This window comes from Trichechus manatus, unplaced genomic scaffold, assembly GCF_000243295.1.
Source record: "Trichechus manatus latirostris isolate Lorelei unplaced genomic scaffold, TriManLat1.0 scaffold00190, whole genome shotgun sequence".
NCBI lineage: Eukaryota > Metazoa > Chordata > Mammalia > Sirenia > Trichechidae > Trichechus > Trichechus manatus.
The window spans coordinates 1537505-1558071 of record NW_004444126.1 but is presented as its reverse complement, the minus strand read 5'-3'; the positions used below and the strand labels follow the sequence as shown (position 1 = coordinate 1558071).

The 20567-nt window shown below is 44.5% G+C and overlaps 1 protein-coding gene across 1 annotated transcript in view; it reads right to left on the bottom strand.

Moving 5' to 3' along the window:
• Nucleotides 1–8716: 8716 nt before the first annotated feature.
• The window catches only part of TTC28 (tetratricopeptide repeat domain 28), a 703674-nt gene continuing 691823 nt past the window's right edge, over nt 8717–20567 (bottom strand). Inside the window, exons 20-23 of the mRNA XM_023741786.1 lie at nt 19148–19171; nt 18029–18158; nt 14102–14209; nt 8717–12996 (exon numbers count right to left, since the gene is read on the bottom strand). Of these exons, the coding sequence (XP_023597554.1) occupies nt 11369–12996; nt 14102–14209; nt 18029–18158; nt 19148–19171 (1890 nt within the window). The 3' untranslated portion in view covers nt 8717–11368. The remainder of the gene's footprint in view (nt 12997–14101; nt 14210–18028; nt 18159–19147; nt 19172–20567) is intronic.

The window sequence follows — 20567 nt, the reverse complement described above, 5'->3', positions numbered from 1 at the left end:
AAAAACAATGAAAACAAGGCGACTACAAGTAAAGCATTACAATCCTAATATTAAAAAAGTAGCTGCAGTAGCTAAAAACAGTTTTCTCTGTACCTGTCTTTTATATTAGTTATCAGTTGAGGTCCCTCATGCACATAATCATATCTTCATTAAGGGCATTTCTCCCCTTCACGGAAGCATCCAATAAAATATATAATCCACAATTGGGTATGCAAATTCTTTAGCATTAACAGAGAACATAAATTCTATTTTCTAAGGTAGTAGGGACTGCACTCTAGTGTGCTCATAAATCCTTCCATAATGCTACATTAACCTTTCATACTTAGATTTAATCTGTAGATTGTTGTACTAAATTAAAATTTTACTTAAACAGTAATAGCATAGTTCTTATATTATTTCTTAAGAAATGCTAGAACTGCTTGGAATTTCCTTTACATTGACATACATATTTCATTGTCCCTATAATGGGAGTATAATAGATTGTGCTTCTTGTATAATTGCAGTCTAAACCATGAAATTCAGCCACTTTAGCTCTTAGGGTAGGAAGACTGTCCATAGTCTTGTAGATTTTCCATATATGAATGTGTTCATAGATACCTGCTTAGGACCATAGCTCTAACTCCTTAGAAATGCCAGTTGTGTTTACATCAACAAAGATTAACATGCCCAAGTTGCTAACAGATAGATCCACTTTCAATCTGTATTTTCTTAGTTTAAAAAAAAAAAGAAAAAAGATTTAATTGACCAATAGTTTATTTAGGATTTTTATGTCTAGGTTCATAAATAAAATGGGCTGATTATTTTCCTTTCTTGTACTCTCTTTCTTGGTTTTAGAATTAAGAATAGCATAATGAAATAATTTGGACATCTTTTCTTATTTTTATATTTTCTTAAACAATTTGAAAGGATAGGAATTATCTAGTTCCTAAAAGTTTGGTAAAACATTTGGCCTGTGATTCTTTGGAGAGTTTGGTAAGGGTAAGTGGTTGTGGTGACTATTTTAGTTTAATGGTCATTGGTTTAAGTTTTCTCTTTTTTCTTGTACCAATTTTAGCATTTTATATTTTTTCTAGAACTTTTAATGTTTTTTTCTAAAAGTTATAACTTGTTGTTCTTGTGTGCTGTCAAGTCGATTCCGACTCATAACGACTCTATCTGACAGAATAGAACTGCCACATAGGGTTTCCTAGGCTGTAATCTTTACAGAAGCAGATTGCCAGGTCATTTCTCCTGTGGAATCACTGATGGGTTTGAACTGGCACCATTTGGTTAGTAGCCGAGTGCTTAACCATGGAACCACCAGGGCTCCCCCAAAAGTTTAACTAGATTTTGTTAAAAATTTATTATGCGGCACTGAATCATCTAACGAGCCCCAGCAGCACAGTGGTTAAGCACTCATCCACTAACTGAAAGGTTGGTGGTTTGAACCTACCAGCCACTCTGCAGGAGAAAGATGTAATAGTCTGCTTCCGTAAACCCTCTGGGGCAGTTCTACTTTGTCCTATAGGGTGGCTGTGAGTCAGAATTGACACAATGGCAATAGGTTTGGTTTTGGTTTTTAATAAATTACCCTACCAAAAATTAAAAAAGAAGAAAGAAAAACAAAAACAAACTATTTGACTTTTGTCCTTGGTTCCTGAGAGATAACCCTTGGAATTTCCTGAGGAATTGAGGTGTCTTTATTATCTAAAACCTCCAGACCACATCTGAGGATTTGTGCTAACGAGTAGGGGCTGCCCAGAGCAGAAGGACCATCTGGTAGCCCGATATCAACTAACCTCAGGAGGCATGATCGTGCATATGCAATGCATAGCCATTGATGACTGCATAATGATTCAGGGCAGGGCAATAAAGGCTTTGAACATGGAGGCTCCAAGAGCTTCCTGGCTAGGGAAAGGAGAGTGACATGCCCTCTTTGGGTTATGGAAGCTCTGCTTCAACTGAAGAGGAATAGCTTTGCGTTCATCATCAAAAAGACAGTTTCAAGATCCATCCTGAAGTACAGCACTGTCAGTGATAGGATAATATCCACACGCCTTCAAGGAAGACCAGATAATATAACTGTTATTCAAATTTATTCACCAACCACTAAGGCCAAAGATAAAGAAATTGAAGATTTTTACTAACTTCTGCAGTCTGAAATTGATCAAACGTGCAATCAAGATGCTTTGATAATTACTGGCCACTGGAATACAAAAGTTGGAAACAAAGAAGAAGGATTGGTAGTTGGAAAATATGGCCTTGGTGATAGAAACGATGCTGGAGATCGCATGATAGAATTTTGCAAGACTAACGACTTCTTCATTGCAAATACCTTTTTTCACAACATAAACGATGACTATACACTTGGACCTCAATAGATGGAATACACAGAAATTAAATCAACTACACCCGTGGAAAGAGATGATGGAAAAGCTCAATGTCATCAGTCAGAACAAGGCCAGTGGCTGACTGTGGAACAAATCATCAATTGCTCCCATGCAAGCTCAAGTTGAAGAAAATTAGAACAAGTCCACAAGAGCCAAAGTATGACCTTCAGTATATCCTACCTGAATTTAGAAACCATCTCAAGAATAGATTTGATGCATTGAACACTCATGACCAAAGACCAAACAAGTTGTGGAATGACATCAAAGACACCATACATAAAGGTCATTAAAAGGACAGGAAAGAAAGAAGAGACCAAAATGGATGTCAGAAGAGACTCTGAAAGTTACTCTTGAATGTAGAGTAGCTAACGCGAAAGGAAGAAATGATGACGTAAAAGAGCTGAACAGAAGATTTCAAAGGGCTGCTCGAGAACACAAAGCAAAGTATTATAATGAAATGTGCAAAGACCTGGAGATAGAAAGCCAAAAGGGAAGAACACACTTGGCATTTCTCAAGCTGGAAGAACTGAAGAAAATATTTAAGCCTTGGGTTACAATATTGAAGGATTCTACGGGGAAAATATTAAAAACGCAGAAAACATAAAAAAAAAAGATGGAAGGAATACACAGTCACTGTACCAAAAAGAACTGGTCAACATTCAACCTTTTCAAGATCATATGATCAAGAACTGATGTACTGAAGGAAGAAGTCCAAGCTGCACTGAAGGCATTGGTGGAAAACAAAGCTCCAGGAATTGACGGAATACCAATTTCGATGTTTCAGCAAACAGATGTAGCGCTGGAGGTGCTCACTCATCTATGCCAACCAACTGGACGAGATCCATATTTGTGCCCATTTCAAAGAAAGGAGATCCAACAGAGTACGGAAATTATTGAACAGTATCATTAATATCACACCCAAGTAAAATTTTGCTGACGATCATTCAAAAGTGGTTGCAGCAGTACATTGACAGTTTCTCAGGGAACTGCCAGAAATTCAAGCTAGATTCAGAAGAGGACATGGAACCAGGGATATCATTGCTGATGTCAGATGGATCCTGGCTGAAACCAGAGAATACCAGAAAGATATTTACTTCTGTTTTACTGACTATGCAAAGGCATTCGACTGTGTGGATCATAACAAATTTTGGATAACATGGTGAAGAATGGAATTCCAGAACACTTAATTGTGCTCGTGAGAAACCTGTACATAGACCAAGAGGAAGTCATTCAGACAGAACAAGGGGATATTGCGTGGTTCAAAGTCAAGAACGGTGTGTGTCAGGGTTGTATCCTTTCACCATACTTATTCAATCTGTGTGCTGAGCAAATAATCTGAGAAGCTGGACTATATGAAGAAGAACACTGCATCAGGAATGGAGGAAGGCTCGTTAACAACCTGCAATATGCAGATGACACAATCTTGCTTGCTGAAAGTGAAGAGGACTTGAAGCACTTACTGATGAAGATCAAAGACCACAGCCTTCAGTATGGAGTATGCTTCAACATAAAGAAAACAAAAGTCTCACAACTGGACCAATAAGCAACATCATGGTAAATGGAGAAAATATGGAAGTTGTAAAGAATTTCATTTTACTTGGATCCACAATCAATGCCCATGGAAGCAGCAGTCAAGAAATCAAATGACACATTGTATTGGGCAAATCTGCTGCAAAAGATCGCTTTAAAGTGTTAAAAAGCAAAGATATCACTTTAAGGACTAACGTGCGCCTGACCCAAGCCATGGTGTTTTCAGTCGCCTCGTATAGATGTGAAAGCTGGACAATGAATAAGGAAGACTGAAGAAGAATTGTTGCCTTCGACTTATGGTGTTGGCAAAGAATATTGAATATACCATGGACTGTCAGAAGAACGAACAAATCTGTTTTGGAAGAAGTACAGCCAGAATGCTCCTTAGAAACAAGGATGGCAAGACTTCATCTCACATACTTTGGAGGGACCAGTCCCTGGAGAAGGACATCATGCTTGGTAAAGTAGAGGGTCAGTGAAAAAGAGGAAGACCTTCAATGAGATTGATCAACTCAGTGGCTACAACAATGGGCTCAAGCATAACAAGGATTGTGACGATGGTGTAGGACCCAGGCAGTGTTTTGTTCTGTTGTCCATAGGGTTGCTATGAGTTGGAACTGACTAGATGGCACGTAGCAACAACAACAAATTCATTATGAAATAATTCAGATATATGAACAAGTAGAGTTGTATGTTAAAGTGGTTTGTAGTTGAAGTCACCTATGTGCCACTCTGGTTTCAGTCCCATCGCCTTCCCACAGTGGTACTGTTATGTTGTTAGGTGCCGTAGAGTCAGTTCCGACTCATAGTGACCCTTGTATAACAGAACAAAATGTTGCACAGTAGTGCTACTCTCCTGCGTTGAAAGTTTATCTCCTGCATTTCTAGATACCTCAACTATCTATGTATGCCTAAATCATGTTATTTTGCATTTTCATGTATGTTGGCATAAAATTGTTCACAGTATTTTCTTACTTTTCTCTCTGTGCTGCATCTTTTCTTCCCTTTCATATTCTTTCTGTCTCACATGCATACACAATCAGCCGTCCCAGAAATTAACTGTTTTATTTGTCTCTTCAGCAAACTTTTGACCTTTCTGATACTCTATATTGTCTTCTTTCATTAATTTCTGATCTTTTATTTCTCTTCTGTATTAGTGTCCTAGGGCTGCCATAACAAAATACCACAAGTTGGATAGCTTGTAAGAACAGAAATTATTGTCTCAAAGTTCTGGAGGCTAGCAGTCCAAATCAGGGTATCAACCATATTGATTCCTTCTGAGGGCTCTGAGAGAAGAATCTATTCTATTCCTCTTCCCTAGCTTCTGGTGGCTCCTGACAATCTTCGGCATTCCTTGGCTTGTACGTGCATCTTCACGAGGCTGTCTTTCCTCCTTCTCCCTGTCTCTGTGTATCATCTCCTCTTTAATAAGGACACCAGTCATAGAGGATTAGGACCCACGCTAGTCCAGTATGACCTCATGTTAACCTAACTGATAATATCTTCAAAGACCCTATTTCCAAACAAGGTCACTTCAGGTATCAGGAGTTAACACTTCAACATATCTTTTTTGGGGACATAATTCAATTCATAATTTATTTTCTTTCTTTTCTCTTTACATTTTGTATTTTCTAACTTCTTGAGCTGGTCACCTGGCTCAGCAGTTTTTATTGTTTCCTGACTTATGCCAGTATACGCTAGTACTTGCTGCTTAGGACCGGCATCCCCCCTGAGGAGCTGGGGCTCATGCTATTACATATTTTGATTATTACCCTTAAATATAAACATTTAGGGCTGTAAATTTTTCTTTAAAATACCGCTTTATGGAACTACATTTTATGGAATTATAATTTTATTCTTTAATGAGTATGTAATTTACAAATTTCCTGAAAGTAGCATGTAATATAAGCAGAAAAACAATAAGTATATATTTTATTTTATTCAGTGAACATGGGATTGTTTGTAGCCCATTGTGCAAACTTCTAGTCTTATATAGAACAAATAAAAACACTTCTTTTACTAATAAAAGTAAACCCCAGAAACTCCCAGGGTGGCTCTAGAGGTATCTACCAATTTTGATATGTGGGCTTTTGGTTATTTTTCTGTTATGAGTCCTGCCGTGGCTCACACACTGATCAGTGCATTCTGAAATATACAAGTGATTGGCAACATTTTATTATCTTTTTGTTACTGATTTCTACCTTTATTGTATTCAGATTATGTGATGGGAACTATACTGATGCTTTGATGTTTGCTGCTACTTGCTATGTGGACTGTATGTGATCTATTTTCATAAAATATTCCATGTGTTCTGTGAAGAGTGTGTATTCACTATCAGAGACTGGTTCTCCATAACTGTTTCATAAACTTGTTCGCTGTTTTGTTTAAAACTTCCATATGCTACCTCCTTTGGAAGTGTCCTTAGATATGCTGATCTGGTGGTGCTATTTTTGTCTGACTATACTTCATCTTGTCCCCTCCCCCCATCTGATTGGTAACTTGGTAGGATATATAATTCCAGGTGAGAATTTCCTCTCAACACATTGAAAATTAATTCTGTCTTCTAGCTTCCACGGTCTTGTTGATAAAACTGCTATCAGTGTAATCCTTGTTCCTCTACAAGTAATATGCCATTCTCTGGTGGCTTGTAAGACTTTGTCTTTGGTAGTCAGCAGTTGAATTATCCTGTGCCTAGGTATGGTCTTTTTATTTGTCCTATTTGGCATTCATTATCCTTCCTAATCTGTTGAGTTGTATCTTTCAGCAAGCTGAAAAGAATCCATTATACTCTCCTTTCTTTCTGGAGCTCCTTTTCTGATGTTGGACCTACCTTTTCATTTTATTTTCCGTGGCCCTTAACCTCTCTTTCATATTTTCAGTCTTTGTCTCTCTGTGTTGAATTCTGGGTAATTTCTTTAGATCTATCTTTAATTATACTAATTCTCTAGTCTGCTTTATTAATCAGCGTTCTATAAGCCCAATGGTTTTTATTTCTAGCTCTTAATGGTTCTTTTTCCAATTCGTCATCCTTTTTGATACCATCTAGTTCTGCTGCTGCTTGTTCTGCTGTCCCCTTGCTGAGTTCCTGCACCTCCTGCCAACACACAGAGGGGCTTGAGGTATAAGGGGGGACAGTGTTACACAGAGAGCGCTTTCCCCCGGCCATTGCCATTAGTAATACGATAACACTTGCCAGTGAGTGGATGGGAAGCAGAAGCCATCCCAGAGTGAGTGGGCCATGGGAGAAGGCAGTCTCCTGAAGGGGGTGGCCCTGAGGGGTGGCCTGAAGGATCAGGAGAGGTGGCCTAGTGAAGGGAGAGGGTGTTCCACGCAGAGGGAGGAGGACGAGGACTCTCAGCCGAGCCAGTGAACGAGTTACCAGCCATCCTGTAGGCAGGCTTTTCAGCACCAAGGCACTCAGCACCTGTCTGTGGTGGTGATTTAGATGGCTAAACGTTTACAGTCTATCATCATACTTGGAGGGCCAGAAAATTCTGCAGTTGTGTATGTGAGGAGATCCATGCTCACTAGTGACACATGATCACTCTGTGCTCTGTAGAGAAACCCTGAAAGTATATCAGAAGTGATTCAATGACACAGCACTTAAAACGGAGGGAACTCATGCTTTAATAGACACTGACATCACAAAGGAAGAAGGCCAAGTGCCTTAGCAATCTCAATAAAAATATGAAGTTCTTTTTACACGGTAAATTTTGTAATATAAAAAGTTTTAATGCAGTCTGGAAACTGTGTAATTTACAAAAGAAGTCCACGTAGGCCAAAGATGGCTAACACTGCATACAAGGGGCGGGTGCCAAGTGGGGAAGGCGTCTGAGGAGGGGAGAGGGACCACGGAGGTCCTTGCATGAAACATCTTTGAAGGATCTGGCACAAACAGAGCCTAGTTCACAAACCACATGTACAGTCATTTTAGATAAAACAACAAAATACGTGATGAAAACTACACAATTTTAACTTCTTGTCTACTTATTAAAAGCAAACCAGATTATTGTGTGGCATTTTTTCCAACCTGAACGGAAACAAAGTGATAGTTCTCCTTGTGGGTCTGCAAGTGTGTGTGGTGAAGACAGCGGGATTGGTTCACGGTACCAAGGACCCGCTGCAGTGATCCCCGACAGGACAGTCACCAGCACAGACCAGCAGGCTAGGGCAGTGTGTGCAGACCGCATCTCTGGCTGAAACCCAGCAAGTGTCCATGGGGACCATTAACGTATTTTGAAAATGGGGACAGAGGTGAGAATGCTTTCATTTTTCTACATACCAGTGGTGGATTAAAATGTGTTAGAAGCTAATTTTTTCTTGGTGTTTTGACTGAGTTACGATCACCAAAGTAGTTAAGGAATTCACTGGTAAGAATTAGGACCGAGTCCACTACCTTGCGGTGTGTTCATCCTGAGAGTTGGAGGGGAAGGCGGCTTTATTGCTCATATTCATTCAGTGTGTTTGCGTTCTGAGGGAGTAGAGCGCAGGCAGGGCATGTCACTTTCCTGAGCTAAAAGAAACATATCCAATGCTGTCTGAAGATGGCAAATATTTTTGTAAATTTTACCCACATCTATTCACTCTTCCCAAGTGAGCAGACAGCCAAGGGCTAGGCAGGAGTCCCTCGTTTCTTTGTTCACATGGCCCAGGCATGCCCAGGGCTCCCCACATGCCAGCTGACCCGCAGTGTGACACTCACTTTCCCTAGACTGGAGAAACAAAACATTATTCCAATTGTGTTTTCTCCTGTCTAGGCCAGGAGTCAGTCAACTTTTCTTAAAAGGGCCAGGTATTAAATATTTTAGGCTTTGCGGGCCAAGAGGCAAAATCAAGAATATTATGTAGGGACTTAAGTACCCATTTAAAAATGGGAAAACCATTCTTAGCTTGTGGGCTGTAAAAAACTAGGCAGCTGACCAGATTTAGCCCATGGGCTGTGGTTTACTGACCCCTGACTTATACAAAGAAATCTCTGTGAATTACAAAACCTCATGTAATTTTAAATGCATACTTTTTCAGCGTAGCCTAAAAAAATTCACTTTGATTTTATGATTGTACATCTCTTCCACTCACAGAAACACCAGGAATGACACTGAGCAAACACAACAAAGTGGCGACTCAACAGTGGTTTTCAAGTTGGTCCTATTATGTCATCATCTTTGTTTTTCCCTTCATTGAAGCTTATATCTAGGACCCCCCAAAAGAATCACATACACCATTTTGGCTCTGTAATATGAAACCTAAAACAACAATGTACTTAGGACTAAAACCAGGTTAGAGTCCATGAGTTTTGCCAGCTAGCTTGAAAACTGCAAGAAGATATGTCCATGGGGCATGGTCCGGGTGCTGGGGGGACAGCACTGACCCCAGGCCTTTCCTCCAGGGCTCCATGGCACTTGGGAAAGAGACTGAGACTTGCTGAGAAAGGGGGGCCTAACTATCCACACATGGATTCAGACATGTACTTTGCAGTTGAGTTTTTGTTGTTGAGGACCTGATTTTACTATCCAAATTAAATGAACCGTGCTATAAATGTGGCTTTCATTTGCATCACTGGTACTTTTATTACCATGTATTTTGTCTTTACTTACATAAAGACATCCTCATAGTGGCTTGCTTCTTTATAAAGTATTTCTCCTCCAGTGTTGGGATCAGGATTGGCATGTGACATCCTTATTTGCTTTCATCAACATGGCTGTTGGGTTAAATGCATAAAGCTCTATGACATACCTCAGGAGACAAACACAAATTGAGTAAACATTCTCCTTTCAGAGGAGTACACTGAGGAACAGACAGGTGAAGTGGTCAGTGTGTTTATAAAGTGATAGCCCACCCAAGGTTAAAACTCCACCTGGCTGTCTTGGTGTCAGTCCCCTCCCTGCCAGTTCCTCATGTCCCGGGCCAGGTGGCTGCATTACCTTTGTGGGACATACCCTCACAGTGAGAATGGTCGAATCTGAATTTTAGAATTACTTAAAAGATGCTTACTTAAATTCTCCAACTAAACTTTAGTACTAATTTGATTTTCCACATTTCAATTCTTTATTAAAATAAATTAATGGTTACCCCTAACTAGACTATTCCCTTTTCTAGTCTCAGCTGGCGATAATGTAAGTATACCATCATTGCGTGGGAAAAGCCTGCCTTCATTTTTCGTTAAGTATCTATTGCCCTGTTGAGCAGTAATTCGGAGGTATATCCCAGCAGAAGGCCACACCCGCATCTGAGGATATGGATAGGAAAATCCTCTGTGGTAGGGGAGGGTCCTTTCTTTCAGACAGCAGGGATGATGAGAGGACAGCCCCAGCTAAGGGGAGGCTGCTGGCATTGTATGAACCTGGCAATGGATTGAGATAGAAGAGGTGTTAGAGGCCTGGGGTTAGGAAAAGAGACCAAAATTAAGCAGCTAATAAAAGGGAAGAGGAGCTGGAAGGCTAGATTCTGGTTAAATCTAGTTAGCTGTGGACATATCTTTCTTTCTTTTCTTTTTTTATTATTTTTTGCTCATAAGGAAACTGAATAATTTCAGCCTTTCCCCCAAACTTGATAATTACTTGTTGATTATTCAAAATTTGACATTTTTAAAAAACTTTTGAGCTTTTAAAAATAATAGCTATAAATGCAAAGTACTATTGATAATAAAACCAAGTTGTTTATCTGTGTACAAAAAAGGTCAATAATGTTTTAAAAGCACAAAGTTGCATTCTAAATCACAATTGCATAGTTCTAAGATGCCTGGATAAGAGTTAATGTTTTTTAAAAAATTCAAGTTTGGTTGACAGTAGGGCCCAAAAGGACATTTGTAGAGACGGAAGAAGAGTTCAGGGTGGAAGCACTATTTCAGCCTGAATTATTGCATTGTTTGTTAGGTGGTGTTACAATGTCAGGAGACCACAACCGCTTCAATTTAATAACAAATCATTGGCATTTTCTAAAACCATTATTCTGTTTTTGGCGAATATAACACTTTCAACTTAGATTTTATATATATGCCACCCCAACCAGCACCTGAAAACCGTAAAAAGAAAGCTCTATTTGTATTTCTGTGTATAAAAGGTGCTGCGTATCCACTTCGTAGCAAAATACGTGCTCCCCTTCCTCTCCCCACCCCAGAACCATGACCATTTTGTACAAAAGTCCTGTTGGAGAATCACATCGGAGATGAGAAGTGGGAGTTCAAAGGTAAACATTTGGTGCAGTGTGTAGAAAATTCCATGAGCCTCTGGTACCGACGCCAAAGAAGTTCTGGCTTTTGGTGAATCTGGCCCAGAGTCCTGGCAACGGAGCCACTGGCCATGTGCTTGGTAGTGTTTGGACGTGGTGACACCGGGGATGGTGTCCATCACGAGGAGGTGCTGACGGTGGCGTGGCGGTGACTTGTGCACTCAGGCAAGGCAAGGAGGCAGAGCGAATACTGAGACCCTCTCTGGGCTGCTGCTCTTGGATTCAGTGGGTAGAAAAGACACTTAGCATTTGGAGGAAGGAAAAAATCTTCCCGGGGACAGAAACTTGTAGCCGTTTCCAGAAGGAAGTCTCAGAGGGCGAGTGGGAGCTGCAGGAGTGCCGGCAGGCAGCGGGAGTGTGCTCAGCCTGGTGGTCTGTGCATGCCAGTGTCCATTGGGAGGGGGTTTTGGGGGTGCTTCATCATGCTGCTGCAAAGACAGCTCCTTAAGTTCAAGTTTATCTACTACTCCTTCCTTCTTGTTGTGCCGAGGTGACAAATTTAATAGACTGAGGACATCTCTTTTGGAAGTCATCGTTCCAGGGGTCCCGCGGAATATTTTCATTGGTCCTGTGGGGTGCTGGGGTGTGCTCTGCCAAAACATCTTCAGGTTATGGATGGCCTGTACCTTCTCATCAATGGCTGCCATTTTCAGTTTGTCTATGTCTGGTGCATCTGCTGGACTCGAACGAGCCGAACCGGCTGAAGAATAGGAGAGAGCTGGGGATGGTGCACTACCAGCAGGAGACTGGTGGCCTGAGCTTGGGGACATGTTCCTTGGGGACTTGGAAATGTGAGCACTGTAAGGAGAGCTTGGGTACTTCAGTTTAAAGAGAGGCTGGTCAGTGAGGGAAGTCTGGGAGTCAGAGCCAGGTGAGGGCCGGCCACTGTTCTGGCTCCGGCTGTCTTTGATGGACGTCTCCGAGGTGGTGGGGCTGTTATATCCTGAGCTCACCTTGGGTAGGGATGAGCTTCTGGCTGGGGGCTTTGGCTTAACAGTAACTGGTGATTGTTGGCTCTTCTGATGGGAGAGGACAGGCCTGCTGAATGCACTCGTTTCTGACGCTCTGAAGACAGTAGTGCTGTTTGGCACGGAAACACCATCGTCTGAATTATTACTCTTGCTCGCTTGACTGCCACTCCTCTGAAGACGCTCTACTGCAATGAGATGACTCTGCGTCTCCTCTAGAATCTTCTGGGCTAACTCTTGTGGATCAAGCTTTGGGTTGCTTTCTTCTTGGGATTTCACGGTACTATCTGTTTCTGTGCTAGACTGGTCCGATTCTCCTGTATCTGAACTTGCTAGTTTTCCAACCTTCTGGAAGGGAGAGTTTGGGCTGGGAATCAGAGTCATTTTAACTGGAGAATTTGGAGTGCTGATGCTCCCCTTGGAGCTGACAGAAACTTTAACACCTCCAGCTGTCCCGACCCTGGACTGACTGTGATCCGGTGAGAACCGTGCCTTTCTGTTTTCTTGGTAGGCTGCCAGAGGCTCAGTGCTAATGATGGAGAAACCTTCGTACTCTTCCTCGTCTTTGCTGCCTGCAGTGCGGGCCTGTGGGGACAACTGGTGCTGAGGCAAGGTGGATCTCTGTGGGTAAGCATTTTTGGACCGGTCGTAGTCCTGTCGTCCTCTGGTGCCTCCACCTTCTAACCCAACCTCAGTCTTGGAGACGAAGCTCATGGAGGAGGCGATGGAGCTCAGGCTGTACACAGAGATGGCGTCCGAGGCGATGCTGTCTGCACCAGTGGGAGAGAAGGGAGGGTGCTGGTAGCCCAGGGGCAAGGTGTTGGAAACGGACTGAGCTGATGCCAGAGACTCGAGGGAGGACGAGCTGTCGAGGCTGAGGCGCTTGGGCAGTTCTGTAGAATCTAAGCACAAAAACACAAGTGCCCAAAGCGCAGTTAGAATTTGACGTGTTTTTGATTTTCTTTCAAAATCACAAGTAACCTTATATGCATAGAAGCTGGCAGAGAATTATACAAGTGCTACTTAGATACAATTCACATTAGTCTTCCAATTCTGAAAAACATGGTTCTGCTGGGAAAGAAGTAAATCTTACCCAGGGACAGAAACACCCCAGGAGAGTTCCGAGACTAACACCTCTACCCCAACGGCAGAGCCGTCCTCATGCTGCTCCCTACCACGTGGGCCAGCAGAGGGGCTTCCCTTCTGCCCTTACCAGGGCCCACCCTCAGCTTGGGCCCAGGGCCTATGAGCAGTCTGTGATGTCTCCTGTCCTAAGCCTCACAGAGACAAGCTGCCTGCCCATAGGACATCCCCTCTGGCCCCACTGCTCTGCATTCCAGCAAACCTCTGCAGTGAGGTCGTCCATGCTCACCTTCACACTGCCTCTCTCTAATATCTAATGGATGTTTCAAAACTGAGCGTGTCTAAGATTACACTCAAACCCATTCTTCCTGCCACTTTCCTGGTCTCAGCTAACAGCAGTTTCATTCTATCAGTTGTTCCCTGCTTTCTCCATGTCCACACACATATTTCAGCAGAACCTGCTGGTTCTCCCTTCAAGCTATGACCACTATCCAAGCCAGCATTACTCTTCCCACATCAGTCGGCATGGGCCTTCCGGAACATTTGTCAGAGCAGGTGTGCCCTCTGAGCCTTGACCATTGCCTCCGAGGCCTACGCGATCTGGTGCCTGTTCCTGTCAGGCCTCGTCCTGCTGTCTCCCCTCCCTCAGAGCTGCTCCACTGCCACCTCTCTCACTTTCTCTTCCTTACCCAGTTTTGGTTTTCTTCACAGCACCTGTCACCGTCTTATGTACACTCTATGTATCTCCCCCTACTGACTGTAAGCTCCATGAAAGCAGGAGGTGTTGCTCATTGTAGTCCCTAACACACACACGTTTATTCCGTTTTCTCCCCTTCCTGAGAGTGTAACCAGCTGTGTGATGGCGGCCTGCCCGAGGATGGGGCACACGGGAGGAGGTGCGGGTCGGCCGAGCGAGGCGCCTACCAAAGAGGGACAGCAGGGACTGGAGCGCGAAGTGCATCGTCCGTCGGTTGGCCTGTTTTCCAGTTTTCAGAATCACTTCCTCCTGACCAACTTCACAGAGGTCAAAACCTAGAGGAACAAAGATATAAACATGTTCTCTTAAGGAAGATTCCGTATCTTGAAAACCACTGGAGCTGTAGGACTCCTCGTACAATTCCATTGGCACACACTCAAGGCCCCTCAGCAGGCACTCCTGGCTGGGGGCCTCTCACACCCCAGCCTCTGAACAGCCGCCGATCAGTGTGTAAGCGGGACTTCCTGGCTGGGTGCCCAGCTGCCGCGCCCACAGCACCCCTGCCATGGCTCCCCATTTGCCTGGGTTCATAGCTCGCTGCTGGGATCTCCTCTGTCCCTTCATGGCTGCTCTACTGCCCTGTGGTGTCCTTGAGAGCTGAGGCCTGCGACTTAACAAGGCTAGTTAACATCCTGTCATTTTTCTCCTGTTCCACAGAAGAACAGCAAAGATGCAGGGCTACTTAAAGAAAAACATCCGGGGGGAGAAAAACAGGCCACTCCATCAGGTGTTGGGTCCAGTGTTTAAAGCTGGTGTGTGACAAGGTGGAAGCTTCTCAGGGCAAGGGCAGTGTCTTATATGTGGTCAGTGCCTGCCACCCTGGGCTGTCATAAGTGCTGAAGTTTTAGTGATGGCTTTGGAATGGGGCACTTGCTAGTGATGGAGAATCTGCTTTCTTGGCTGAACTACCCTGCAGGGACTCCACTTTGCCAAAACCCAGGTGTGCCACTCCCTGGTTCTGATGATTATAATGAGACTCAGAGTGGGTACAACAAAGGGCACAGAGCTTCCTGAGCGAGAGGCTGGCTAACGAGCTGTTGACACAGCACTGAGACTTATTAAGAGCCATTCGAGAAGCACCCAGTAAATAACACCTCATGGGAAAGAGCTCCAGAAGAACAAGCCAAACACAGATGCCACAGCCAGCGATGGCCCAAGCAGGGGCCACTGGGCAAGGATTTAAGGCCTGAGGAGCCTTCAGCACTAAGAGCCTTCCCACAGCCTCCCTCAGGGAGTCACCGCTGCGAACAGTGGCAAAAGGCTTGGGGCTAAAGCTCCCAGCGGGGCCAGCACCTGTGATAGCACAGCCCCTCCTCTGATCTTACCACAGTGAAGGCCAGGTCCCAGCCACCCAGGGCCTGCTGTTGTCAGCATGCTGTGCACCTCATACCTGAGAGTGTTCACAGAAGGAGACATTATATATATTTTTTTCTTCTTTTTTTTAACTTAAGGATTCTGGTACTGGTCTGAACACCCTCATTCCCTTTGGAATTAGATTCACTTAAGGAGCCACTCAGCATCTGGTGTTCTCTTCTTGCTGACTCACCAGAGTTCCCCATCAAAGTGGACTTGACCACCTGTGCCACTGCCCCCAAGGCTGATCCCATAGCCTGTCACAGAAGTGAGAGGAAGACCATCTTGGGTGTGGAGCTGGCATTTCCCAGTTTTGCCTCCATAAAACATAAAGTTATCATGTTTACACCAAGTAGACTGTTTTAAATCCACAGGGAAGAAACAAGTAGTACAAATGGTAAAGGACTCCAGAAGTCTAATGAAAGAACTTTGCAAGTTTCCCCTTTACTTTCAAAAGAAACAGATATGTCTGAAAACAAATGAAGCCGGCCGTAAGTTGAGGCAGGCTGGGAAAGGTCTTCTACAGCAAGCCAGGAGAAGATGGCCCAAGACTGAACACCCACGCCTGGGTGGCAGACAGTTTGTGCTCGACTGCTAACTGAAAGGTTGGCGGTTTGAACACACCCAGCACAGTGGTACCATGGAAGAAAAGTTCTGGTGATCTGCTTCCCTAAAGATTACAGCCAACTCAGGAACCAGGGAGAATGAAGAAAACTAAAGGTACAAGGGAAAGATTAGTCCAAAGGACTAACAACCACCACGGCCTCGACCAGACTGAGTCCAGCACAACTAGATGGTGCCCAGCTACCACCACCGACTGCTCTGACAGGATCACAATAGACGGTCCCAGACAGAGCTGGAGAAAATGTAGAACAAAATTCTAACTCACAAAAAAGAGACCAGACTTACTGGCCTGACAGAGACTGGAGAAACCCCAAGAGTATGATCCCCGGACACCGTTTTAGCTCAGTAATGAAGTCACTCCCAAGGTTCACCCTTCATCCAAAGATTAGACAGGCCCATAAAACAAAACGAGACTAAAGGGGCACACCAGCCCAGAGGCAAGGACTAGAAGGCAGGAGGGAACAGACAGGAAAGCTGGTAATAGGAAACCCAAGGTCAAGAAGGGGAGGGTGTTGACATGTCAAGTTGTTAACCAATGTCATAAAACAATATGTGTACTGTTTAATGAGAAACTAGTTTGTTCTGTAAACCTTCATCTAAAGTATAATTAAAAAAAAAAGCTGATTAAAAATTCCAAAGCTTCTTTAAAAAATAAATAAAAGATTACAGCCAAGAAAACCCTATGGAGCAGTTCTGTTCTGTAACACACGGCGTCACCATGAGTCAGAGTCAACTCAAAGGCAACAACATGCAGGAATAAAAGCCTTTGTTAAGGACTCACTGCTGTGTCAGAAGGCTGGTCCCTGTAACAGTGAAGGTGGATCATGTCATTCCTCCAAAGACTTTCCACTTCCTTCAGGTTAAAACCATGCCCTCGGCCTCCCCTCATCTCCCCTGCCCTCCCCTTGCCCTTTGCTTCCTCTGCTCCCTCTGCACCGCTGCCTGGACCTCGCTTTTGACTGTCTTGACTGTTCCCTCTGCCTGGATCATTTGCCCTGTCAACCTCCGCATATCTCTGAGGCCTGCCCTGGCGCCCTGCTTCCTACCCCTCCAGCCAATCACTTTGACCCTGATGCTTTTGTTGGTCACAGTGCACCTTCACCTTCTAAGATGTCTCCCTTGAATAATTTGTTACAGACCGTGTTTTTACACCAACAGTGCCTTCTACATTTGTTTGCCAACCCCACCTCCCTCCGCGAGATATTTTCATAAGCGTGCTATGCTAATATTCTTTTACAGCAACATGTAAAAAAAAAAAAAAATTGGCACAGCGGAGTGGTTTTGAAAATAGCTCGCGGGGGAGGGTACAGTTGGCAAACAGACGGAGAAGGCGTGCATCATTTGCGTAAAAACACGGTCGTTTATTTTCCCCTACTATAATGTAAACTCCAGGAGGGCAGAGTTTTGTGTCTTTTGCTCACTGCTGTAGCACCTAGAATATTGCCTGGAACATAAAAGGTGTTCAGTAAACATTTGTTGAGTGAAAGGCTCCCGAGCAAGTGTCACACACACAGGTAGGGCATGAGGAGATGTGGCATGACTTCTGGTGGTGTTTTATCAATAGATGTACCGGTTGTAAGTAAATAGCAATTATGTCAGGAGCTGCCTTAGCCACGTTAACAGTGTGGAAAAGGGAAAAGTGAGTGTCCTGGCTTGAACAGGATTCTAGGATGTGCCTTTCTAGGTGCCCATGGTCAAATCAAAGGTGGTTTCCATAGTATTTTTTATGCCAGTTTCCAGTGGCCAATGATAGAGCCCAACATTGAAACCACTATTTTACAACTGTACTTCTAAGTATTCTTTAGCTCTTAATCATGGCTTGGATCCCAACAATACTGGAATCTAGCAGATTCATATTAAGATAATGGGTACAAATAAGAAAGATTAAATCATCATGTAGGGCAAATGGGACAAAGCTGAAGGATCATTTGGGAATCTTGTTAAAGCACTAGAATCTTTGAGTTAAGTAAGTATTTTTAAATAATAAAATATCTAAGAAAACACTGAGATAAGACTCCAAAGAGTCTACCAACACAACCCAACAAAAACCAGGAGGAAAATAAATTTTAAAAAGTGACTGAAAAAAAACCAGTTAAGTCAAGGATGCTTTGTCCTACCTAGAGCTGCCAGGAACTCGTGACATCCCGGGAGCCGCCACAACTGGACACTGATGGAGACCTGGATGGGTGCTGATGCAAAGTCCTGCTCCTTCTCGCCAGCCTGGAGCTGAACCAGCACCTGGTGGAGCTGAGGGAAGGAGGGCAGACGTGAGCACGCTCTTCTACCCAGTGTCTCCTTTCCCTCTGGCCCTCCTCAGGATTTGTCCCCAGGTTATTCTTGTCACCGCTAATGATTCTGTCACTCACTGTGTATAGCATTTGGGATTCTTTTTAAAGAATACCTATTATCATCCTCACTCTTTGGGAAGGTCAAGGGGCAGTGGGGTCCGAGATGCTAGGTGGTGTATTAAAGGTTGTGCCTTAGCCATGTTAACAATGTGGAAAAGGGAAAAGTGAGTGTCCTGGATTGAACAGGATTCTGGGATATACCTTTCTAGTGCCCATGGTCGAATCAAAGGTGGCCAGTGGCCAGTGGTATAGCCATTTGGGTCTGGGCTGGCCCCAATCTGGATCTGCTGATGCCAGCCCTTGCATCTTCCCTGGCACACACTGAAGGACTGCGGAGTACAGGAGAGGGGCTCAGGGAGCAGAGAGGGGTGAGTTATAAGACTGGTTATCTCCTGCCTTTCTTTAAAAATTAAGGTCATCCTTACGATCTTGAGGTAAATGGTGAAGAGGAATCTAATGTTTAGTTCCTCAGCACTCGAAGATAAACACACATAACCAACTCAAAGGGTCCATGGTGTTTCAGGTTTCCTGAGTCTGAGTTCTATCAGGGCCTCTGTGCGGTTCACACAGTGTCATGCACTTAAAGGCAGTTCTGCCCCTGCTGTTCAGGTGGGACTGGAAGGCCAAATCAAGAGCACAAGAAGGGTGGAGTAGGAAAAGGGGGAGCCAGAGCAGAGGGAGGGACAGACCGCCAGCCAGCGGCCCTGGTCACCCAGCCCGGAGCGCCACGGCCCAGAGCGTGTTGGCATGTGCCTCTGTCTCCGTTACAGACGAGAGTCAGTCCAGCAGCGCGTGCTCGCCGAGTTCAAGGCACCACCGATGGTAACTCGGGGGTGTGACGGAGTGAGGGCTCACCTGATGACAGCTGCTACTTAAAGTGGTACTCACCATTCCAACCATATTTTTAACAGCCTTCGGCCAGCAGATTATAAGAAAAAGAAAGAAAGAGAAAGAAGAGAGTTTAGACTCAAGCATAGGTTGTTATGCCACATGAGCTGACCACTGCTTTAGGAAGCGCCACACAGGCTCGTGGCTGTGACCGGGAGGGGAAAGGAGCAAGAGTCAGCAGGGACATACAGGAAAATGAACAGCCATGCCAGGCACTCTGGGGGTCAAGTGCTCAGGGCCAGGTAGGCGCTGCCCTTCCTCGAAAGTAGAAGAGCGGGGCAGGCCGGCCCAAGTGGGGAGGGCCCGGCAGGGTTCCAGAGTGACTCAGAAAACGTCCACCATCCACGGGCCCGAGGCAGCCTCAGGACACTTCCTGGGGCCTGATAGCATATCAGGCAGAGTCCTTGTACTCCCACAAAAAGAAAGAAATTAAGCAGCTGGACTCCTAGCCTGGGCCTGCACATGTCATTCTAGCTTTCTCTTTTTGTAGTGCTCAGATATCTAGCCCTACTGGCTCTAGGATGTTTTAATAGGCAGTGCTCTGGAAGTGTCTTCCTGAGGGTATTCAACAAGCAGGTGCAAAATACTGATTATACACTGAGCAGGAACTCAATGAAAGGGACAGTCTCTGCGCAGGGCCACATTTCCGAATCTGGCTGGAAGCAACCCCTGGTCGGAGGAGGGCTCAGGCAGGGTGCTACTCAAAATTTCAGAGGCTCATCCTAGATGATGGGGCAGCTTTGTTTCCACATAGAAATATTTCTGCTTAAAACGAAATCTGCTGACAAGCATGTCTAATAACAGTGAACATTATGGTTTCCAATGACTACTCTCCAAGATGACCAGAGAAAAGTGCTCCTCAGAGGTGGCTGGGCCCTCGCAGAAGCCCTCACCTGGGGGCTCATCCCAGACCCTCATTAGTCAGGAGAATTGGTGGGCACAGCGAAGCTCCAGAGACACCCCAGGGTCAAGTTGGGAAGGGCCTACTACATGATGCCGAGGGTTAGAAACCCTCCCAGTCCCTGAGTTAGATCTACCGTCTGCTAGAAGAAAGCACGTTTTTGAAACCTGCCATGCAATGTGACTTTCCCTCTATCTTGTATTAGAGCTGACGTTGCGTTCACTACTATTTTGTTTCAATAATTTGACTCAGAGTATAAGTCCTGGGACACCTGTCGCCATCCTGGTGGACGACCTCACACTGGCTTGCTCAGGAGCGGTGGCTGGAATGCTTGCTCATAGCTGAAAAGCTGGGGGATGACAAGGTGGCAGGAGGTCACTGGATGAAGAGCTAGGACCTGCTCTGAGACTACAGGTGACAGGGCCCCATAAGCATCATCTGCATCTAGAGGGCACTGCACTGCAAGGAGTCGCCAAGGACACAGGGCCAGGGACAGCGGTCCTGTGGCTCCCCACCCTT